This window comes from Sus scrofa, chromosome 1 (genome assembly GCF_000003025.6).
Source record: "Sus scrofa isolate TJ Tabasco breed Duroc chromosome 1, Sscrofa11.1, whole genome shotgun sequence".
Classification (NCBI taxonomy): Eukaryota; Metazoa; Chordata; class Mammalia; order Artiodactyla; family Suidae; genus Sus; species Sus scrofa.
The window spans coordinates 43,716,811-43,735,995 of record NC_010443.5 but is presented as its reverse complement, the minus strand read 5'-3'; the positions used below and the strand labels follow the sequence as shown (position 1 = coordinate 43,735,995).

General features: G+C 39.1%; 1 protein-coding gene across 2 annotated transcripts in view; it reads left to right on the top strand.

Moving 5' to 3' along the window:
• The window catches only part of SLC35F1 (solute carrier family 35 member F1), a 404,399-nt gene that overhangs the window by 321,856 nt on the left and 63,358 nt on the right, over nucleotides 1–19,185 (top strand). For both annotated transcript variants that reach the window (XM_021089044.1, XM_021089050.1), the window contains exon 3: nucleotides 4,852–4,979. In XM_021089044.1, coding sequence (XP_020944703.1) covers nucleotides 4,852–4,979 — 128 coding nt within the window. The remainder of the gene's footprint in view (nucleotides 1–4,851; nucleotides 4,980–19,185) is intronic.

Below are 19,185 nucleotides of genomic sequence, written 5' to 3'. Positions count from 1 at the left end.
AGTCAGTTGCATTTCTGTATACCAGCAATGAACTATTAGAAAAGGAATACAAAAATACGATACCTTTTAAAATTGTACCTCACAAAATCAAATACCTTGGAATACACCTGACCAAGGAGGTAAAGGACCTATATGCCGAGAACTATAAAACTTTAATCAAAGAAATCAAAGATGATGTAAAGAAATGGAAAGATATTCCATGTTCCTGGATTGGGAAAATCAATATTGTAAAAATGGCCATACTACCCAAAGCAATCTACACATTCAATGCAATCCCTATCAAATTACCCATGACATTTTTCACAGAACTAGAACAAACAATCCAAACATTTTTATGGAACCACAAAAGACCCAGTATCGCCAAAGCAATCCTGAGAAACAAAAACCAAGCAGGAGGCATAACTCTCCCAGACTTCAAGAAACACTACAAAGCCACAGTCATCAAAACAGTGTGGTACTGGTATCAAAACAGACAGACAGACCAATGGAACAGAATAGAGAATCCAGAAATTAACCCTGACACCTATGGTCAATTAATCTTTGACAAGGAAGGCAAGAACATAAAATGGGAAAAAGAAAGTCTATTCAGCAAGCATTGCTGGGAAACCTGGACAGCTGCATGCAAAGCAATGAAACTAGAACACACCCTCACACCATGCACAAAAATAAACTCCAAATGGCTGAAAGACTTAAATATATGACAGGACACCATCAAACTCCTAGAAGAAAACATAGGCAAACACTCTCTGACATCAACCTCATGAATATTTTCTCAGGTCAGTCTCCCAAAGCAATAGAAATTAGAGCAAAAATAAACCCATGGGACCTCATCAAACTGAAAAGCTTTTGCACAGCAAAGGAAACCAAAAAGAAAACAAAAAGACAACTTACAGAATGGGAGAAAATAGTTTCAAATGATGCAACTGACAAGGGCTTAATCTCTAGAATATATAAACAACTTATACAACCCAACAGCAAAAAAACCAATCAATCAATGGAAAAATGGGCAAAAGACCTGAATAGACATTTCTCCAAAGAAGATATACAGATGGCCAACAAACACATGAAAAAATGCTCAACATCGCTGATTATAAGAGAAATGCAAATCAAAACTACCATGAGATATCACCTCACACCAGTCAGAATGGCCATCATTAAGAAATCCACAAATAACAAGTGCTAGAGGGGGTGTGGAGAAAAGGGAACCCTCCTGCACTGTTGGTGGGAATGTCAACTGGTACAGCCACTATGGAGAACAGTTTGGAGATACCTTAGAAATCTATACATAGAACTTCCATATGACCCCGCAATCCCACTCTTGGGCATCTATCCGGACAAAGCTCCACTTAAAAGAGACACGTGCACCCGCATGTTCATTGCAGCACTATTCACAATAGCCAGGACATGGAAACAATCCAAATGTCCATCGACAGAGGATTGGATTCGGAAGAGGTGGTATATATACACAATGGAATACTACTCAGCCATAAAAAAGCATGACATCATGCCATTTGCAGCAACATGGATGGAACTAGAGAATCTCATCCTGAGTGAAATGAGCCAGAAAGACAAAGACAAATACCATATGATATCACTTATAACTGGAATCTAATATCCAGCACAAATGAACATCTCCTCAGAAAAGAAAATCATGGACTTGGAGAAGAGACTTGTGGCTGCCTGATGGGAGGGGGAGGGAGTGGGAGGGATCGGAAGCTTGGGGTTATCAGACACAACTTAGAATAGATTTGCAAGGAGATCCTGCTGAATAGCATTGAGAACTTTGTCTAGATACTCATGTTGCAACAGAAGAAAGGGTGGGGGAAAAAATGTAATTGTAATGTATACATGTAAGGATAACCTGACCCCCTTGCTGTACAGTGGGAAAATAAAATTTAAAAAAATTATAAAAAAAAATAGGGATACATTTCTAGAACAACACTAAGTATAAAGAACCCTAGAAGAATGACATGTACAATACATACAATTAACTTTCATTTAGAAAATATATAACAAAATCATGAACATGAAGCATACACAGCAATATCAAGATGGTGATTTGAGGAAGAAGTAAAGGGAATGGAATCTGGCAGGAACAGAAAGCGGGCTTCAGTTTCATCTGTAACATTTCCTTTCTCAAAAAAAAAAATTCTGAAGCAAACATGACAGAAATTTAACATTTATTAAGTCAGGTTAGAGGTTACCTTATTATGTTTCTCTGTTCTTTTTATTTATATTTGAACATATTTATAATAAAAATAATAATAGAACCCACTTAAATGCCAAATTATAATTTTAAAGTTTCCACCCATAGATTTTATTACTCCTCCTAGTTAATTAAATTTTTTTCTTCAAAACATTAACATACCACCAATTGCGCTGGTGGTTTTATGGATAGCCCTGTTTCCTGAAGTTTAGAGAGCACTTTGGCACAAGGGCCTCTAAAGAATATATTTTCATTATTCTGGAAAGAATTTTAATGGCCTGTTGTACATCAGTGTTAATGAGAGTCATGTAGATAAATCCCTAAGCAGTTATTTTAAGGGTTGCATTTTTTGCTCAACCAAAAATAAAAGAGCTCTTTCTTGCCTTCCTGGGTAATTTTGCAAAGCAAGCTGTTGTATGTTTTCAGGTGCTTCAGATGAAATAAAATGGAAGCATTTTGTTTAGTGTTTTGCTTTCAAACTTCTTTAGCAGAACAGCAAGACAGCAAATCATTCTTTTGACTCTAATCTATGTAACTTTGAATATGTCATTGATTAGTGGAGCAAACAGCACCATGACCCAGATTTTCAGTGTCACATACACATTGAGATGTGACCGGTGTGCTCAGGGTTTAGCAATTCTCTGTTCATTGAGTAAATTAACTGGGACAGTGACTTGTGACCTTAGAACTGCAGCTTTGTGATTCAGTATACCATTGACCTGGTTATGTCGTATGTATAGTGTATTATGTATAAAATGGTCACCAAATTAATTTATATCAGATGTCGTCTACATTCTAACTAGAAAGCAATTTTCATCATCTGGAGCGTGAATGTTTGTAGTAGATACACCTTATTTTATTTTATAATTATAGTTGATTTACAGTGTTATGTCAATTTCTGCTATACAGCAAACTGACTAGTCTCTCTCTCTCTCTCTCCCACACACATAAACACACACACACACATGCACACACACACGCATATACATTCTTTTTTTAATGTTGTTTCCCATAACGGTCTATTCTAAGAGATTGGATATAGTTCCCTGCACTATACAGTAGGACCTCATTTCTTATCCATTCTAAATGTAATAGTTTGAATCTATTAACCACAAACTCCCCATCCATCCCACTCCCTCCCCACCCCTTGGCAACCGCAAATCTGTTCTCTATGTCTGTAAGTCTATTTCTGTTCTGTAAATTGGTTCATTTGTGCCATATTTTAGATTACACATATAAGTGATATCATATGGTATTTGTCTTTTTCTTTCTGACTTACCTCACTTAGTATGATAATGTCTAGTTGAATGGCATTATTTCATTTCTTTAATGGCTGATTAGTATTCCATTGTATATAAGTACCATGTATTCTTAATCCATTCATCTGTCAACATTTAGTTTATTTCCATGTGTTGGCTATGGTGAATAGTGCTGCTGTGAACATAGCAGGGCATGCATCTTTTTGAATATAGTAGATATATTTTAAATATTTCTATTTCAATGTTACTTAACATTGATGAGGTAATTAAACATGAAATGTGTTCATAGATTATTATTTATTGACTGCTCACCATGCACCATCGGTTTCTAGAGATAAAGTGATGACCAAGACAGTGCAACTCTTTTCCAGTTATTAATAGTCTAATGAGTAACAGAGGCAAGAAAACAGGCCATTCTAATACAGGGAGATAAGTACACTAAATATGTGGGATAAGAAAGAATGTTAAAGGAGCCCATAGTAGGAAAGCCCTGGTGGTAGAGTCTATGCTGATCCTTCATTTGAAGGCTGGAGGAAGAATAGTTTGTGCAGGGGCATCAGCACATGAAACGCAAGAGGAAGCATATTTTGGGCTAAATGTTCAGGTAACTTCTTCAGTATCAAGAGTCACCATTCACTCAGGGTTTCTGTGTATCCTGCATCTTCTAAGGATACCTCAGAGGTTGGCCCCAAAGAGCTGTTATTATTCATAATCATGTTGCCCCACTTTGAAAAAAGGTATATATCAGGCCTGAAATATGTAAGAATAAGGGTGAAGAAATCTGCTCTGATGCTACAAGCTTAAGAGGCAAGATGGTGAAGATTGCAGTTGTTCCAGAATCAAGACCAAGGCCTATGGCACTCTTCTCCATCCAAGAATGACACCCAGTTTCCTCTCCTTTCCCGTCACCCACACACCACCTGCGTGTACCTCTCAACTGAGAGAGCTCTCAGGATGGCATGTGGCCTTACCACAGATCCATGGGAGCACAGGCTTCTTTCCCCTTGACTACTCTCTTTCCTTTTTTGTTTGTTTCACCGCAATCCTGAAGTTTAGGATGATTTGGATTTCATGTGTTTATGTAGCCTTTCTGGTACATCTTTCCTTTAATTTTTAGTTGATGTAACTTTTTTCAAATGTTCATGGAAAATGTTTTGCACAGTGAACTAAAAACTGTCCAGTCTTGTTCTGACATGGGAATTAATGTGAAGGGCTGACTTCCACCATGAAGACTAATAAACTAAGCAAAATGATTCATTTGTTTCATTAAATGTTTGATAAGGTATGATAAAAAATGTAGCACTATAATATTTTAGAATCTTTCTAAATATGCCATTTCTTATATGTTCAGAACTTAATCCATGTCTTCTCAACTTCATAATGCAGGAGAAGAAAACCTCCTGGCAATTTTACGACGAAGATGGTGGAAGTATATGATCCTGGGACTCATAGACTTGGAAGCAAATTACCTGGTGGTCAAGGCTTACCAGTACACGACTCTGACCAGTATCCAGGTACCAGTGGCTCTTCTTACCTTCCCATCCTCCTCATTTTCCAGATGTAGTGGACTTTCAGTTTAGTCACTTGGAAATCCGAATACTAATCTGCATGTTTTTCAATGAGAGGGAAATCAGCTGCATGAAAATTAATTTTAACCTTATTGCTATGTTCTTTTAATTTTTCTTAATTCAAGTGTAATTGAACATCTTTCTTCTTTGTTCTTAGTGTACCACAAGAACCATCAACAGTGTAGGAAAATAATTTGTAGTTAAGAGTACTGCCTACTAATCTTATGTCAGTAGAAGAATTATTAATAAGCTTAAAAACAAATCTATTTTAATCACAACTTATAATGTCTTAGAATATGTTAATAGACTCTAATTAGGTAATCAAAGTTCTTAATGATTTTTTAGCTTTCTCTAATGTGTAGATTTTGTAACCTGAAGGAGCGGAATTTTTCCTAAAGAGACAAGATTTAAATTTCTAAAATGTGTTAAGCATGAAGATAGTCACTGTATCCTTCCTTCTTCCCTCCCTCTCTCTTCTTTTATGCCATTATGTGTACACACACAGAGACACACACACACACACACACACACACAACTGCAAATTTAACTTAGATTTTCACCACACAATACTTATATTCCTCATTAAACTGTAAATAGTAATTTTGCCTATTTTTGTTTCATCCTCATTTCTCTTTTTATGGCAATATTATGAATTTTATAGTCATTCCAAAGCTCCAGGATAAAAACAAAACGTTGTTCATATATCAGATTTTACCTAGATTTGATACCTCAAAAACATTGCCATTCCAGTAATCTACTTAGAAACAACAATAACAAAAATGAAGAAACAAACCAGCAAACAAACCACCTGAATAAATTCAGATTATGTAGATTGAATGGGAAGCTACCTAAATCAGATTTAGATGGGACTGTATGCTTCTTCCCACATACCCGATGAGACACGGAAAAGCCAATGAAGACAAATCCAGAGCTCTATTTGATTGGACCACACTGATGGCAGGGGAATGTTGTGAGCTAACTGACTTAGACCTGGGCTTTCTGAACCAATCCAGGATAACGTGTCTCTGATTTGTTAGGCAAATATTTCTTAGTAGGAGTACTACTAGCATTTAGGGTAGGACAGTTTTTCATGATGTGAGTCCATTTCCCATTTTATAGGTCATTTAAAGTTTATGGTCCCTACCCACTAAATGCCAGTAGCATTGTTCAGCCTGTAACAACCAAAAATGTCCCCATAGATTTCCACATGCCCTCTAGCAGAGAGATACTGTCTCTGGTCGAGAATCACTATCTCACCAATCAGCACCCACTCCTGGAATCAAGGCAGGATCCCTTCCGCCCAGTCACGTGTCGGGCACCTATAAAGGGAGACGTGAGGTGGACAGGTGCTGGGAGAACAACCACAACACTCCACATGCAGCCTAGTTCCCACTCACTTCAGCAAACCCCACAATGACAACAGACCTCTCTCTCTCCCTCTCTCTCTCTCTCTCTCTCCTCTGCTCCCATGGCCTTTGTTTTGGAGCTCTGCCTTCAGTCTGTCTTACCTAAGAATGATGTTTGAATATTTCCACCTTCACCCAGCTGTGAGTTCCTTCACAGCAAGGATGATTTCTGGTTCACCTTTGAATCTCCAGTACTTGGTAGGAAACCCAGCACATAGAGGTTATTCAAAAAAATTTTAAAGAAGTTCATTACGTTGCATTGATTTCCAATATCTGGGCGCACAGAAATTCCCAGAAGTGCTCTCCCCATATGCAGAGGCCCCTGGAATGTCTATACAGGTGTAACGGGAGAAGAAAGAGGAATGCTGGCTTTTTGGTAGAACTGGGCCATTAGCACAGGGTCAGAAATTATAAATGGGCCTGGGGAGAATGAGGCGGAAACTTCTCCTTTTGGAAATCAGTTGACTTTTGTTTTCTTTTGTCAAGCATTCAGAAATCTCAACCACTTGTTGGTTGCTTAAGTTCTATAGGATTTAAAAGATTTTTTTTTCAATTCTTCAACTTTTTTTTATAAAGAGTGACAATGACTGTCCTCTTGTCCTTAAGGGTTTTGTTCAACCCATGTTGTATACCACCACTAATCCATCCTGCCACCTCTCTCAAATTAGCTGTTTGGCACCCCATTTCATGCTGCATTCTACAAAAAGTTTATTTTAATTCTGCATAAAAACAGAAAAATAATAATTCTACTGAAATATCAGTTAGTCTTCATTGTAATTTACTGAGCAAGGGATAAGGGGATATAAAAAAGCAAGTTGAATCTAAGAGTTCTAGAACAAGTTTGCTATTTACAAAAAATAAACCTATTAAATAATAATTAATGGTTGGTGGTGAAGGCATTTGCTCTGGAAACAATCTCTGTACTGCTATTTTTGTAATTTAGTTCTGTTTACTCATTGCAAATCAGTGGAACTTACAAGGACTTTTTATGATTTTCTCTTATTTCTATAAATATTAATTAAGCACATAATATGTGTGCTTTTATTCATATTAATCAATAAAGAAAGTACATTAATTAAGCATCCAAGAAATGCGCTAGTTATTGCAGGTGATGTAAGTAGAAATGAATCAACCTCGCCCTCCAGGAGCTTATGAACTTGTAAAGGGGACAAGAGGCACAGTCTATTGATAGCAACATCACTTATGTCAAGAGACCTGATAAGTGCTACAGTTTTCAAAGGAGACAGAAATGATGCTTATTTGCAAAGGCAAGAAAGTACCCATTCAGATGAGTTCGTAAGATTGCATAAAATATGGAGAGGGTAAAATACAGGTAGAGCTTTGCACCTAGGCATGGGAAACTTGAGAAAAAAATGGTTGGAGAACAATTCTTCCAGTTTGGTTCCTTTGATTTCAGTCACTTAAAAAATATGTACTGACTACATCTGTGTTTAAGACAGTGTATTAGTAAGTGAACAGTTGTGAGCAAAAATAGATACTTTCTCTATACTCGTGGAGCTTCCAGGCAAATGGGAAAGGCAGCCTTCGGTCAAATAACCAAATGAATGGGTGTGTCATTATGGTCAGGGATAAGTATTCTAAAAGAACAGTTCTATAAGAACATTTGTCAAAATGACCTGACCTAGGAGTTCCCATTGAGGCTCAGTGGAAATGAACCTGACTGGTATCCATGAAGATGTGGGTTCGATCTCTGGCCTCACTCAGTTAATTAAGGATCCAGAATAGCCATGAGCTATGGTGTAGTTTGAAAATGGAGCTTGGATTCCTCATTGCTGTGGCTGTGGCATAGGCTGGCAGCTATAGCTATAGCTTGGGAACCTCCATATGCCATGGATGTGGCCCTAAAAAAAAAGTGACGGGACCTAAACTGGAAGGTTGAGGAAGATTTTCCTAAAGGACTGATGGTGGAGGTAAAGTCTATGAGAGGAGTGGAGCATTATTGGGAGGGAAAGAGGTCCAAGCAAAAAAGGCAATGTGCTCAAGGATCTTTGATGGGAAGGACATGGCAAGGATGATGTTTGCGTAAGGGCTTGTGTCTGGATGAGAAGAGTGAAGGAAAGAGTGGTACAAGATGAGCTGGGGAAGGAGGCAGGGGCCAGACTCCACAAGTCTTGACAGCCAGGTCAAGGGTTTGAGTCTTTAGGCTGAGTGCTATGGGAAGCCTAATTTGAGTTTTAAAGGCAATCAGGCCAAGGTGCAGAGAAAGGTTGAAGTGATGGATGCTCACGAAGGAATAAAGGAAGATAGGGCCCAAAAGTTAAGTTGGGGTCATATTGTAGAAGGTCTTCAATATGTATGGATGAAGAGTGTGACTTAATTTGATGAGTAAAAGAGAGCCACGATGATTTCTGAGGAAAGAAATGATAGAATGACCCAAGAGCCCTTTCTCAAAGCACTTGTTTTGATAAGACAGTCTTCATTAATAGTGGGCAGAGCACCCAACACTTTTGTTTTCTGATTTTCTTAAAAACAGTCTTTCTTTAGGGCAGAAAGACTTAAGTACCCCTCCTTGGCGTTATCCTCTTTCCCTTTTAATTCACTCACCAAACTTAGGGTTGACTGTCACAAACAATTGACACATGAAGCATGAGAAGAAAATATATGTTTTTGCAATGATTATAGACTCTGAGGGAATTGCAAAACTGTATAGCATTCTTTGAACTGTTCACATGGCTTTCCCCAATGGTGTCATTTTATATGACTTGAGTATAATGTCAGAACAAGAATATTGATGTTGGTACAATACTGTTAACTAAACTATAGACCTGGCTCAGTTTTCTTCCCTTTTCCTTCATTCCTTTGTATGGGTCAGCTCTACACAGTTTGATCCATGGGTAGCTTTATGTAACCACTGCCACAATCACGATATAGAACTGTCCCATCCACAAAGAAACTGCTTCATGCAACCCCTATAAAGTCATACCCCTTCCACCACCCTCCTCCTTGTCATCTAGCAGCCACATTCTATGTCTCTGTGGTTTTGTCAGCTGGAAAATGTTACATAAAATGGAGTCATATAGTATTTAACCTTTTGAGATTATATTTTTTCATTAGGCATAATGCCCTTTGATCTATTCAAATTATTGCACTTTTGATAGTTTTTTCCTTTTCATTGCTGAGTAGTATTCCATGGTATAAATATATCAGAGTTTGTTTAACCATCACCTGTTGAAGAACATTGGGGTTGTTTCCAGCTTTGGGCCTTTACAAATAAAGCTGCTGTGACATTCTTGCGCAGGTTTTTATATTAACGTTAAGATTTCATTTCTCTGGGGCAAATGCTCAAAAGTGCAATTTCTGAATCATGTGGAAAATGACTATTTGGTTTTAGAAACAGTCAAATAACTTTCCAGAGTGGTTGTACCACTTTACGTTCCCACCAGCAATGTAGGAGCAGTCCAGTGCTCCCTACCCTCACCAGCATTTGGTGGTATCATTCTTTTTTATTTTAGCCATTCTAAAAGGTGTGCATTGATATTTCACTGTGGTTTTAATTTGCAATTCTCTAATAGCTAATAAGCCGAACATCTCTTGGAAAAAAAATAATTTAACTTTGCCTTTAGAGTAGTAAGCTAAAGAAAGTTAACAATGGCAAAAAAAAAAGATAACATTTATTTAGGAAAAAGATGATGAAAGATAGGCATTGAGATGAAGAAACCCAGCTGTTTCCTTTATTAGAAAGTCAAAGGAGAGATGGTAACACGATCGTGTTGGATTTTTAAGGATTTTATGCTAAAGGCACATTTGTGGGTTTGTATCTCTGGACTTGTAGAGAAAGATTGTGCCTGTGACTTTGAGACAGATTAGCAATGACATTTGGATAAATTCTAAAAGCTCTGCTATTTTTATAACTGTGCTATATGAACCATTTCAGTAGAAATACCAGCTTTACAACTTCTCACCCAAAGATTATTCATCTTTCTTCAGCCATGTAGTACTAAAATGCAAACAGATGAAACTAGTGCATCTGTGAAATAAGGAAAAAGCAGGTCCTCTTTAAACATGAGAGTGTGGTCATTAAAATTAGCTCACATTAGAAACAATTTCCAGTTCTCTTGCTAATCATGCTGGGGAGCCACATACATCCTCTGACACATGCCCTCTTTCACACAGTAGAATGTCTGAGCTCCCCCTCATTCTCTAAGCAGTTTTCTAGCAGGGAACAAGAAAGAAATCCCTCCAGTCCTGATTATTTTCCTTATGCCCCACTCCTCTCCCTGGGTGTGTTAGCACTGGTTAATACAGAATGAAGGCTAAGCCTCTCCAGTGTGCCGTGTGACAGCTAACCCAGGGACTCACTCTACGAGGCATACACATGCAACATACATGTGTAACACACACAGCTTAGTACAACATACACATGCAACAGCTTTTTTTTGTTTTCTGTTTTTTTAACTCAAGTGATGTTTTTTGTGACTCTCGGGTCTTTCTGGATCCATGCTTTCTGAATTTTCAGGAGGCTAGGAATTAAGTTGTGTAAGATACAGAGAAAGCCTGGGTAATTTGTACCTTAGGTGTCTCTGGAGGCTGAAGTTTAAGCCATATGAATAGACTTGACATAGAGATTCCTTTATTGATTAAAAATGCCAATGATACAACTAGATGTGGGGGACACATTAGACCTGAGCCCTACTGTGAGATGACAGCTGAGTTCACCATTGGAATACCATGTGGCGCTGTGATGGGAAGAGTGTACATTCTGCTCAGTGGAGACACAGGAGTGAGGTATCTCTCCCCCTCAAGATTTACACAACAGTGGTCCCATGGTCAAGAAGTTGTGACACATGAGAGAAAGTCACTTAGCAGACTTTTTATCTGTAGCCAACCTGAATGTCTACCTCCGTGGATGAGCAGACACAGCACACTTGTGCACATTAGAAATGTGTCCCATGGGCTCGAGTTTACGATTATGAGCTCAGCTTTTAAGACTGTATTTCCTTCTTTATCCTTGCTGTTTTTACCTGTCCCTGATGTGGGGCTGTGGCAATTTAATGACTATTCAAGAGCCCTTTTAAAGTGTACTTAAATGCAAAGCATTCAAAATCAATGTTCTTACCCCTAAAGGGAACATGATATTCTGATTCTCAGATTTCTTAGATCTGCACTTCCTCTTCTCATGACTGTGAAGATAACTTAAGCATGTAATAGTCTAAAATCTAAATATTTGATTGGATGCGACAGTTTTTTGTCAGCCTTTTGTCCTGAGGTAGGGAATAGCCCTTGTGCATCATCAAAGGACACACTGAAACGATCTTCAGTCTTTCTTTAGTTCATACAATGCCCATCCGTGAACCTGCCTTTAAATGTGTTCTGTCACACTGCCTTCTACAGAAGGGACCTTTCCCAATTTACCTCCATTGACTCTGGTCCTGTGGGCTGGTCCCCTAGATGCCATCAGGTAAAGTAAGGGGAGAGTCTTTCTCCCTTCTTCCCTCTACACCCTGTGACAGCCAGGCTCACAGGAAGACATGCACTCGATCCTCTCTTGACTCTGTTTTTTCATCTTTGTCTTCCTTACTGTAATGGTCACATTCTGCTTGATCTGATAGTCTGACATGTTTCCTGTCTCCTTCAAGTCTGTGAGGTCCTTGAGGGAGATCTGTGTACCTGATATACAGTAAGCACTGAAAAAAATGTCTGCTGTTTGGATAAATGTGGAAACAATTCATCTCTGTCTCATTCACAAGATCAAGAACATATAGATGTCAAAAATACCTGAGATTTTGAGTTAGGAAGTTAATGAGAAGCTCCCGTTGTGGCTCAGCGGGTTAAGAATCAGACTAGTATTCATGAGGATGCAGGTTTGATCCCTGGCCTTGCTCAGTGGGTTAGGGATCTGGTGTTGCCATGAGGTGTGGTATAGGTTGAAGATGCAGCTCGAATCTGGTGTTGCTGTAGCTGTGGTGTAGGCTGGCAAATGCAGTTCCAATTTGACCCCTAGCCTAGCAACTTCCAAGTGCTGCAGGTGTGGCCCTAAAAAGAAAAAAAAAAAAAAGTTAATGAATGAGAGGATGAATTTCTAAGGATCAGTTATTAGGCAAGGCAACCCAAGTGACTTTTAGTTGTTTTATCACCAGTAAGTGCATTTATTCGTATGGGATCCAAGTATCGAACTCTAAATATCTTGTAAGTATTCTACTATGTCCTGGGGATGTAAAGATGGACAAACTGTCCTACTCTCAAGTTCAAGTGTTGTAGGCAAAGCCTGGATGCAGATTCATTCATACTATATTTAGATGTCCAAAGCAACTGTACCTTCTTTATATGCAATAATTGATCTAATTTACATAATGAACCTTCTCTAAACATCCTCATTTAGCTAAATAGAAGTGGGTGGAGGGGAAATTCTGGGTAGATATAAAATTTGCCAGCAACTTCTTGTTTTAAAACTTTCTTTGGATAGTTCCGTTGCTTTTGGACAAATGCTCAGCCTCTCAGAATTCCTCTCCCCCATGCACATTTCTGGGAAGTCTTGTGGGTCTCTGGCAAGGCCTTTGGCTGCTGTCCACCATCGAACAGCCAGCCAGTAGTTGAATGTGCTCTTGCTGGTTTGCATGTGGATCTGTGGCTTGGGTTCTGTGCCTGGCAATCCTCTGTGGGCCACTTCTGCACTCTCTGCCCTTGCTGACCGCCCCCCTTATTCTTGTTGATGCTGTGAACTTCCAGGTATGTGGCTGTGAAGGTATCTGGTCACCAGCTGTGGTGGTTCCTGCCACGTAGAACCCCCTATCCCTCCCTAGGTCAGCCAGCCTGCACCCCTTTGCAGAGCATTCAGAATTCTGGCAAAACAGGAGCTTAGAAGAATCCTGGGGAGAAAGAGTGCTCTGCTAACACTTCACTTCTCTGATGTGGCCTCTTTGGGTTGGTGTGGTGCTGTCCCAAAAGAAACCATCGCTTTGTTTCCAGTTTCCTCCCAAACTATACAACATTCTTTCTCCCTCTGGGACTTCAGTTCAGAGAGGGCCCCTCTGGGCACACATGATTCAGCACTCATCTCTTCTTCATCAATTTCCTTTCCTCGTGCCTTGTCCATGGGTGGAAGGGACAAGCACTCCCTCCCTCGTCCTCTCTGGCATGGACTTCCTCGTCTCACATCCTCCTTTAGGGACACCAGCCCTCTTGGCTCAGCCCTAAGGGCAATCTTCCACATTGTGGGGGAAACTCTGATGGAGTTTGCAATATCAATGATGACTCTCCTTCTCCTACCCTCCCCTCTCCTTCCCCTCCCCTTTACCCTCTCCTCCTCCTCCTCCTTCTTCTTCTGTCGCATTGGTAGCATACAGAAGTTCCCAGGCCAGGGATTGAATCTGAGCCACAGCTGCGACCTACACCCCAGCTGCAACAACACTGGATCCTTTAACCCACAGCACCAGGCCAGGGATCAAACCCATACCTCCACAGTGACCTGAACTGCTACAGTCAGATTCCTAACCCACTGTGCCACAGCAGGAGCTCCCAATATCAATTCTTGATATGTTGGAGGGAGAATCACAGAAGTTTAAATTCCTTCTCCTTCCATGAACCTGACTCTCTAGATCCTTCCTTGCTAAAGAATTCAGAGAAATCAGCTTTGTGTTTGAAAGCTGATAACCTGTTTTATAAAGGATGCTCTAATTTTTCCCATGGCTCAGTTTTATGGGCGGAAGGGTGGATGGGGCATGGTTTATGGAGGAAAATTAAATTTCCAAAGAATTTTATCCCATGTTGCTAGAAGAAAGATCTGTAGAGAAATTACAGTGCAGCATGAACGGCAGCAAAATGGACCTATACACAAAATACTACAGTATTACAGAGGTAGAGTGACTGGATCCGCCTGTGACAGGGGGGACTCAGTGGGGTCCACAAACCTAAGTTTTACTGATGACATGAATCGACAGTAAAACAGGACAGCCTGGTTCCCCAGTGACTGTCATCTCCATTGGCTCATGTTGACAGATTGTAAATAAATGAGATGCCCTTGTATGTTTGTTTTCTCTCTCTCTCTCTCTCTCTCTGAGCATCAGTTTATAAATAAGAATTTTAAAACCTGCCTCCTGGTGTGGTTGTGGGTATGCAAATGCAACATTGCATCCAGTGGTCCATGCTTCTCCACCAGCTTTAAGGCAAAAATAATGCAACAAACAATCACACTTTATAGCCTTCTGATCCTGCCACCCCCTCCTACTGCAGACTCTAGCACCTTTCTCAGTGAAGTTCCTCTGTCCTTCCTACTGATAGACCTTTTGCTGGTCTTTCGACATTCTCAGACTTGTCTGAGATCCATGTGACAATCAGTTGACCAACCTGGGATACCCACTGCCTTAGCAATGTCTCCAAAAATAGAAATTAATTAATAAATGCCAGCACCTTTTACTCACTTATTTTCCACTTCTCCTATTCTTCACATGGATTCTATTTAAGGAAAGAAATAAAGAGATGTATTGCCTAAACCACTCCATCCTCTCATACACTCTCTCACTCTCAGACAGCAAACTTAAGAAGAGTGATGGAAAAGTTCACTGTTGCATGCAAAGTGATCTAGGTGAAAGAAGTTGCTTGAAACACAGAAGGTTATAGAAGCCCACATTCCAATTAGCTTTGCCACTGATTGATTACTGTGTTATCTCAGGTATAGGATCATTTGCCAGTCAATAGGGATGAAATCTCATAAAGATTAATGCGATTGCTGCTAGGTATGAACAAAATTCTCCCAACCCACTCTTTTTGAGACTAGACATATCCAGGGAAACTGTACAAGCAAATATTATAGTATCCTATTTGGAATCATGTTTTCATGGGACCAGGGGTTAAACAAACCTTAAAGCCCTAGAATGCTATTGCTTAACATGTAAAATCAAAAAACTTTTCTCCTATGGTACAGCAGTACCACCTTTGCTGCAGTGACCATGTTCCTGAAATAATACTTCCAAATAAATTTTTATAAAAAATTCGTATTTTTAACACACTGGGAAATATGCAGAGTATTTCTTGTAAATTGAACAATGATTTTGTACTATGAAAAATCAGTCATATTTGTTTCCTTAGGTATTCTTTCCGTATACTGAGTTGGTGAAAAGTAAAACACTCCTTATAGTCCAGTATTGCAACACACACAGTGATTCCTATTTTTCAGAGTTAGTGGCCAGCCTGGCATATTTGGTAGATAAGCATAAATAGGTCAGATGGGAAGACACAGGAGGCCCAGCCTTGACTATCCCCAAGGCTGTTTTATGCTCACATGAATTAATCTGTTACCCAATGACTGCTCTAGACCTTCTGAACATGAATGGTCTTTACATAAAGAAATGTAGAAATGTGACAGATAATTGTACAAATGGACAGTTTTCATCAGTATTTTCATGCATTTAAGTAAGGAATTATGAGTAGATTTAGTGAGCACCTCTAGTGCGCACACGTGTGTGTGTGAGTGTGTAAGAAAGAGACAGCCACAGAGAGACAGAGAGAAACCAAGACAGAGACCAAAAGAAAGAAAGCACAGCATTGAAAACAAAAGTTTTCTAATGGCAAAGTAAATACAATTTTAAATCTCAAATTTTCTTTACTTTGGAAACTTATGACTTATAGCCTTGATACAAACTACTTTTAAATACATTTTTTAAAGTCAGAATGTTCCAATTAACCATGCTTTCAGATCCTGCCAATTAGGGTATGTTCACTGTCTGGACTTGTTCATTTTAAGTGATTTTTATAGATATGAAAATTTTCATAGAAATTTAGAATTATATTTTTATTTCAGGTCATCCTTCCTGAAAGCAACATTCTATAAATAACATCACTGATAATTTCTTGTAGTTTTCTCCAGATAATTACTCCTTGGTTCCTGAAATTTTAAAGATCATTAATAAGATGAAAGAGAAAGTCAAAGATTTTTCTGGGTTGGATACAGGACATGAGGATTTTTTTAAACCAATGATCTAGTAGTTTTGTCTCATTTTAAAAAACAATGCTATATCCTGGAGTTCCCGACGTGGCACAGCAGAAACGAATCCGACTAGGAACTGTGAGGTTTTGGGTTTGATCCCTGGCCTCTCTCAGTAGGTTAAGGATCTGGCGTTGCCGTTATTAGTAGTGTAGTTTGCAGACGTGCCTCGGATCTGGTGTTGCTGTGGCTCTGGCGTAGGCCCTGCAGCAACAGATCTGATTAGACCCCTAGCCTGGGAACCTTCTTATGCCACGGGTGCAGCCCTAAAAGGTCAAAAGACAAAAGACCAAAAAAAAAAAAAAAAAAAAAATGCTGTATCCTATAAAAGATTTAGGAGCCACAATATGAAAGACAATGGGCCTGAAAAGAGCTAGTTTGTAACAAATAGCTTCCATAATTAGGCAACATAACATGAGAATTAAGAGTAAGCAAACCCCAAATAGTTTCATTAGAAACAGCTTTCTGTATAAGAATTCTCTTTACTTTTCAAAGAAAAATGCCCTTAGAGTAATAATATTTTACTACATTAAGATGTAAACAAAGTAGATTAGTAAATAGCAAAATTTATACATTCAAATCAATGTTCAAAGTACTTATCTTTTTTGTTATACTGATGTAGCTATCATTGTTCAAAATACTTTAGAATTTCTCTTTTGAAATCTTCAGAGCCAACTTTAAGTCATGCAAGTTTCTTTTTAATTTATCCTTCCTTTGGATCCAGAAAGTATTATCTAGCTTAATCCAGCATTTTGGTTCTTTCCAAAAAATAAATCTTACTCTCAAAGAAGGAGCAGTTGCTTCTGTTAAGGATATTCCAGTGTGTGCTCCAAAGGCAATTTCAAAAATTTCAAACTGTTTTTGAGCAATGAGAGCTTCATTAAAATAGGCTCGTGACCTTCAGAATGACTACCTTGAATGACAACCATGTTCAGATGAATGAATTCCAGTGTGTTAAAGAAGATTAAGTATGTAAACACTTGCACATCCTGTTCAATAAGCAGCAATTTTCTTTCCCTTAAAAAAAAAAATCCTCATTATTTTCAAGGCACATCTTTCATTATGCATGAACATAGCTTGTATACTGGCAGAATAATGCCCCCACCAAAGATGTCAACATTCTAATCCCTGTAATACATAAATGTTACTTTACAATATGTTATATTATTTTAAGGCAAAAAGGACTCTGCAGATGTGATTAAATTAGCGACATCGACAAGATTACAGATTATCTGAGTGGTCCCAATGTAATCATGAAAGTCCTTTGAAGAGGGGGGAACAGGGTCAGAGGGGGGAGAGATAAGGCAATAGAAGTGAAGTTCAGAGAGTCACAGAGATATTTGGAGATGCTAGACTCCTAGCTTTGAAGATGAAGGAAGGAGCCACAAACCAAGAAACCGCCAAAAGCAGCTCCTAGAAATAGAAAAAAGGCAAGGAAAGGATTTCTTCCCTAGAGTCTCCAGAGGGAACACAGGCCACACATCACCTTCATTTTAGGATTTCTGATCTACAGAACTATAGGATAATGAATTTGTGTTGATTGAAGTGACTAAATTTATGGTCATTCATTACAGCGGCAATAGGAAATGAATACTGTTGGTGACAATATTCAGTTCCCCCCTGTCCCCAGGCAGATTTGAAGGGACTGACCTTTGGAGGGCTTTCTGCAAAAAGAACCAGCAGCATGGATGCCAGAGCAGGCTTCTCTTGCGCATCTGTGTCAGTATTTTCATTTTTTGAGAAAAGGATGCTCCCAGTGCCATGTAGATGAAGGAGCAATTTGGTGCCGTCTGCCATGGATAGATTAGATGCACATGAAAACATTTTCATCCCAGGAATAATGGATTTTAGAGAAGTGCTCATTTTGACTCAATCACCGAACAAAATTTACCTGTAATAAGCGGTTAAAGTAAGAGGTGTCCTTGCACTTAAAAAAAGAAGAAACGTGCGTGGCCTGCTTCTCTTGGCAATACATTTGAAGGGATATGTTTGCTCGTAGATCATAAGTCAGTAAAAGCCTGTGAGCTGCTTTCAGACTGAAGGGTAGACTCAGACAACGAGAATTCATAAAAACATCAACATAATGACTGAGTAGTATTCCGTTGTGTATATATACACCATATCTTCCTAATCCAATCATCTGTCAATGGATATGAGAAAGAGCAGGAGTTATTTTTGTCTCCCTTCTTCCTGTCCTCTTTCTTGTTTGTATCTTGCAAGTTGGGGGCCACTGAACCAGAAGACAGAGTGTGCCTGCATGTTTTCTGGGGCCATCAAGTTAGGGAGCTCCATGATTGGCTTAGGAGTTGTAATGCCACCTGGGCCAGAAAATGATGATAGGAACTAGCGACTGCATGGGACACTCCCCTTGAGCTCCTCTTGCCCCAAATCGTCTCAAATCACAGTTTTAGACAGTTTCAGTTACCTCAGTGACAACAAGTCTACCCAGATGGCTCAGAGAAATCGAAATTATTCATTCACAATTCATTTATTCATTCAACATTTGCTATCATCAGATGAGATAGGCGCCTCTGGACTTTGCTCAGATGTCAGTAAGGTCTTCCCTGACCACTTGGTTGAAAACCACAATCTCCTACCCCATTCAACTTTCCCAATTCTCTCCCCTGCTTTGTTTTTCTCCATAGTCCTTACCATCATTGACATGGAATATATTTTACTTGTCTGTCTCTTCTTATATACAATTACAAACCCCCATGGGGGTTGGGGGATTGTTTTTTTTATTACCTGGATTTTTTATTTCCTAGGATAGTAGCTGACATCTGGTAGATGTTCCATAAATATTTTG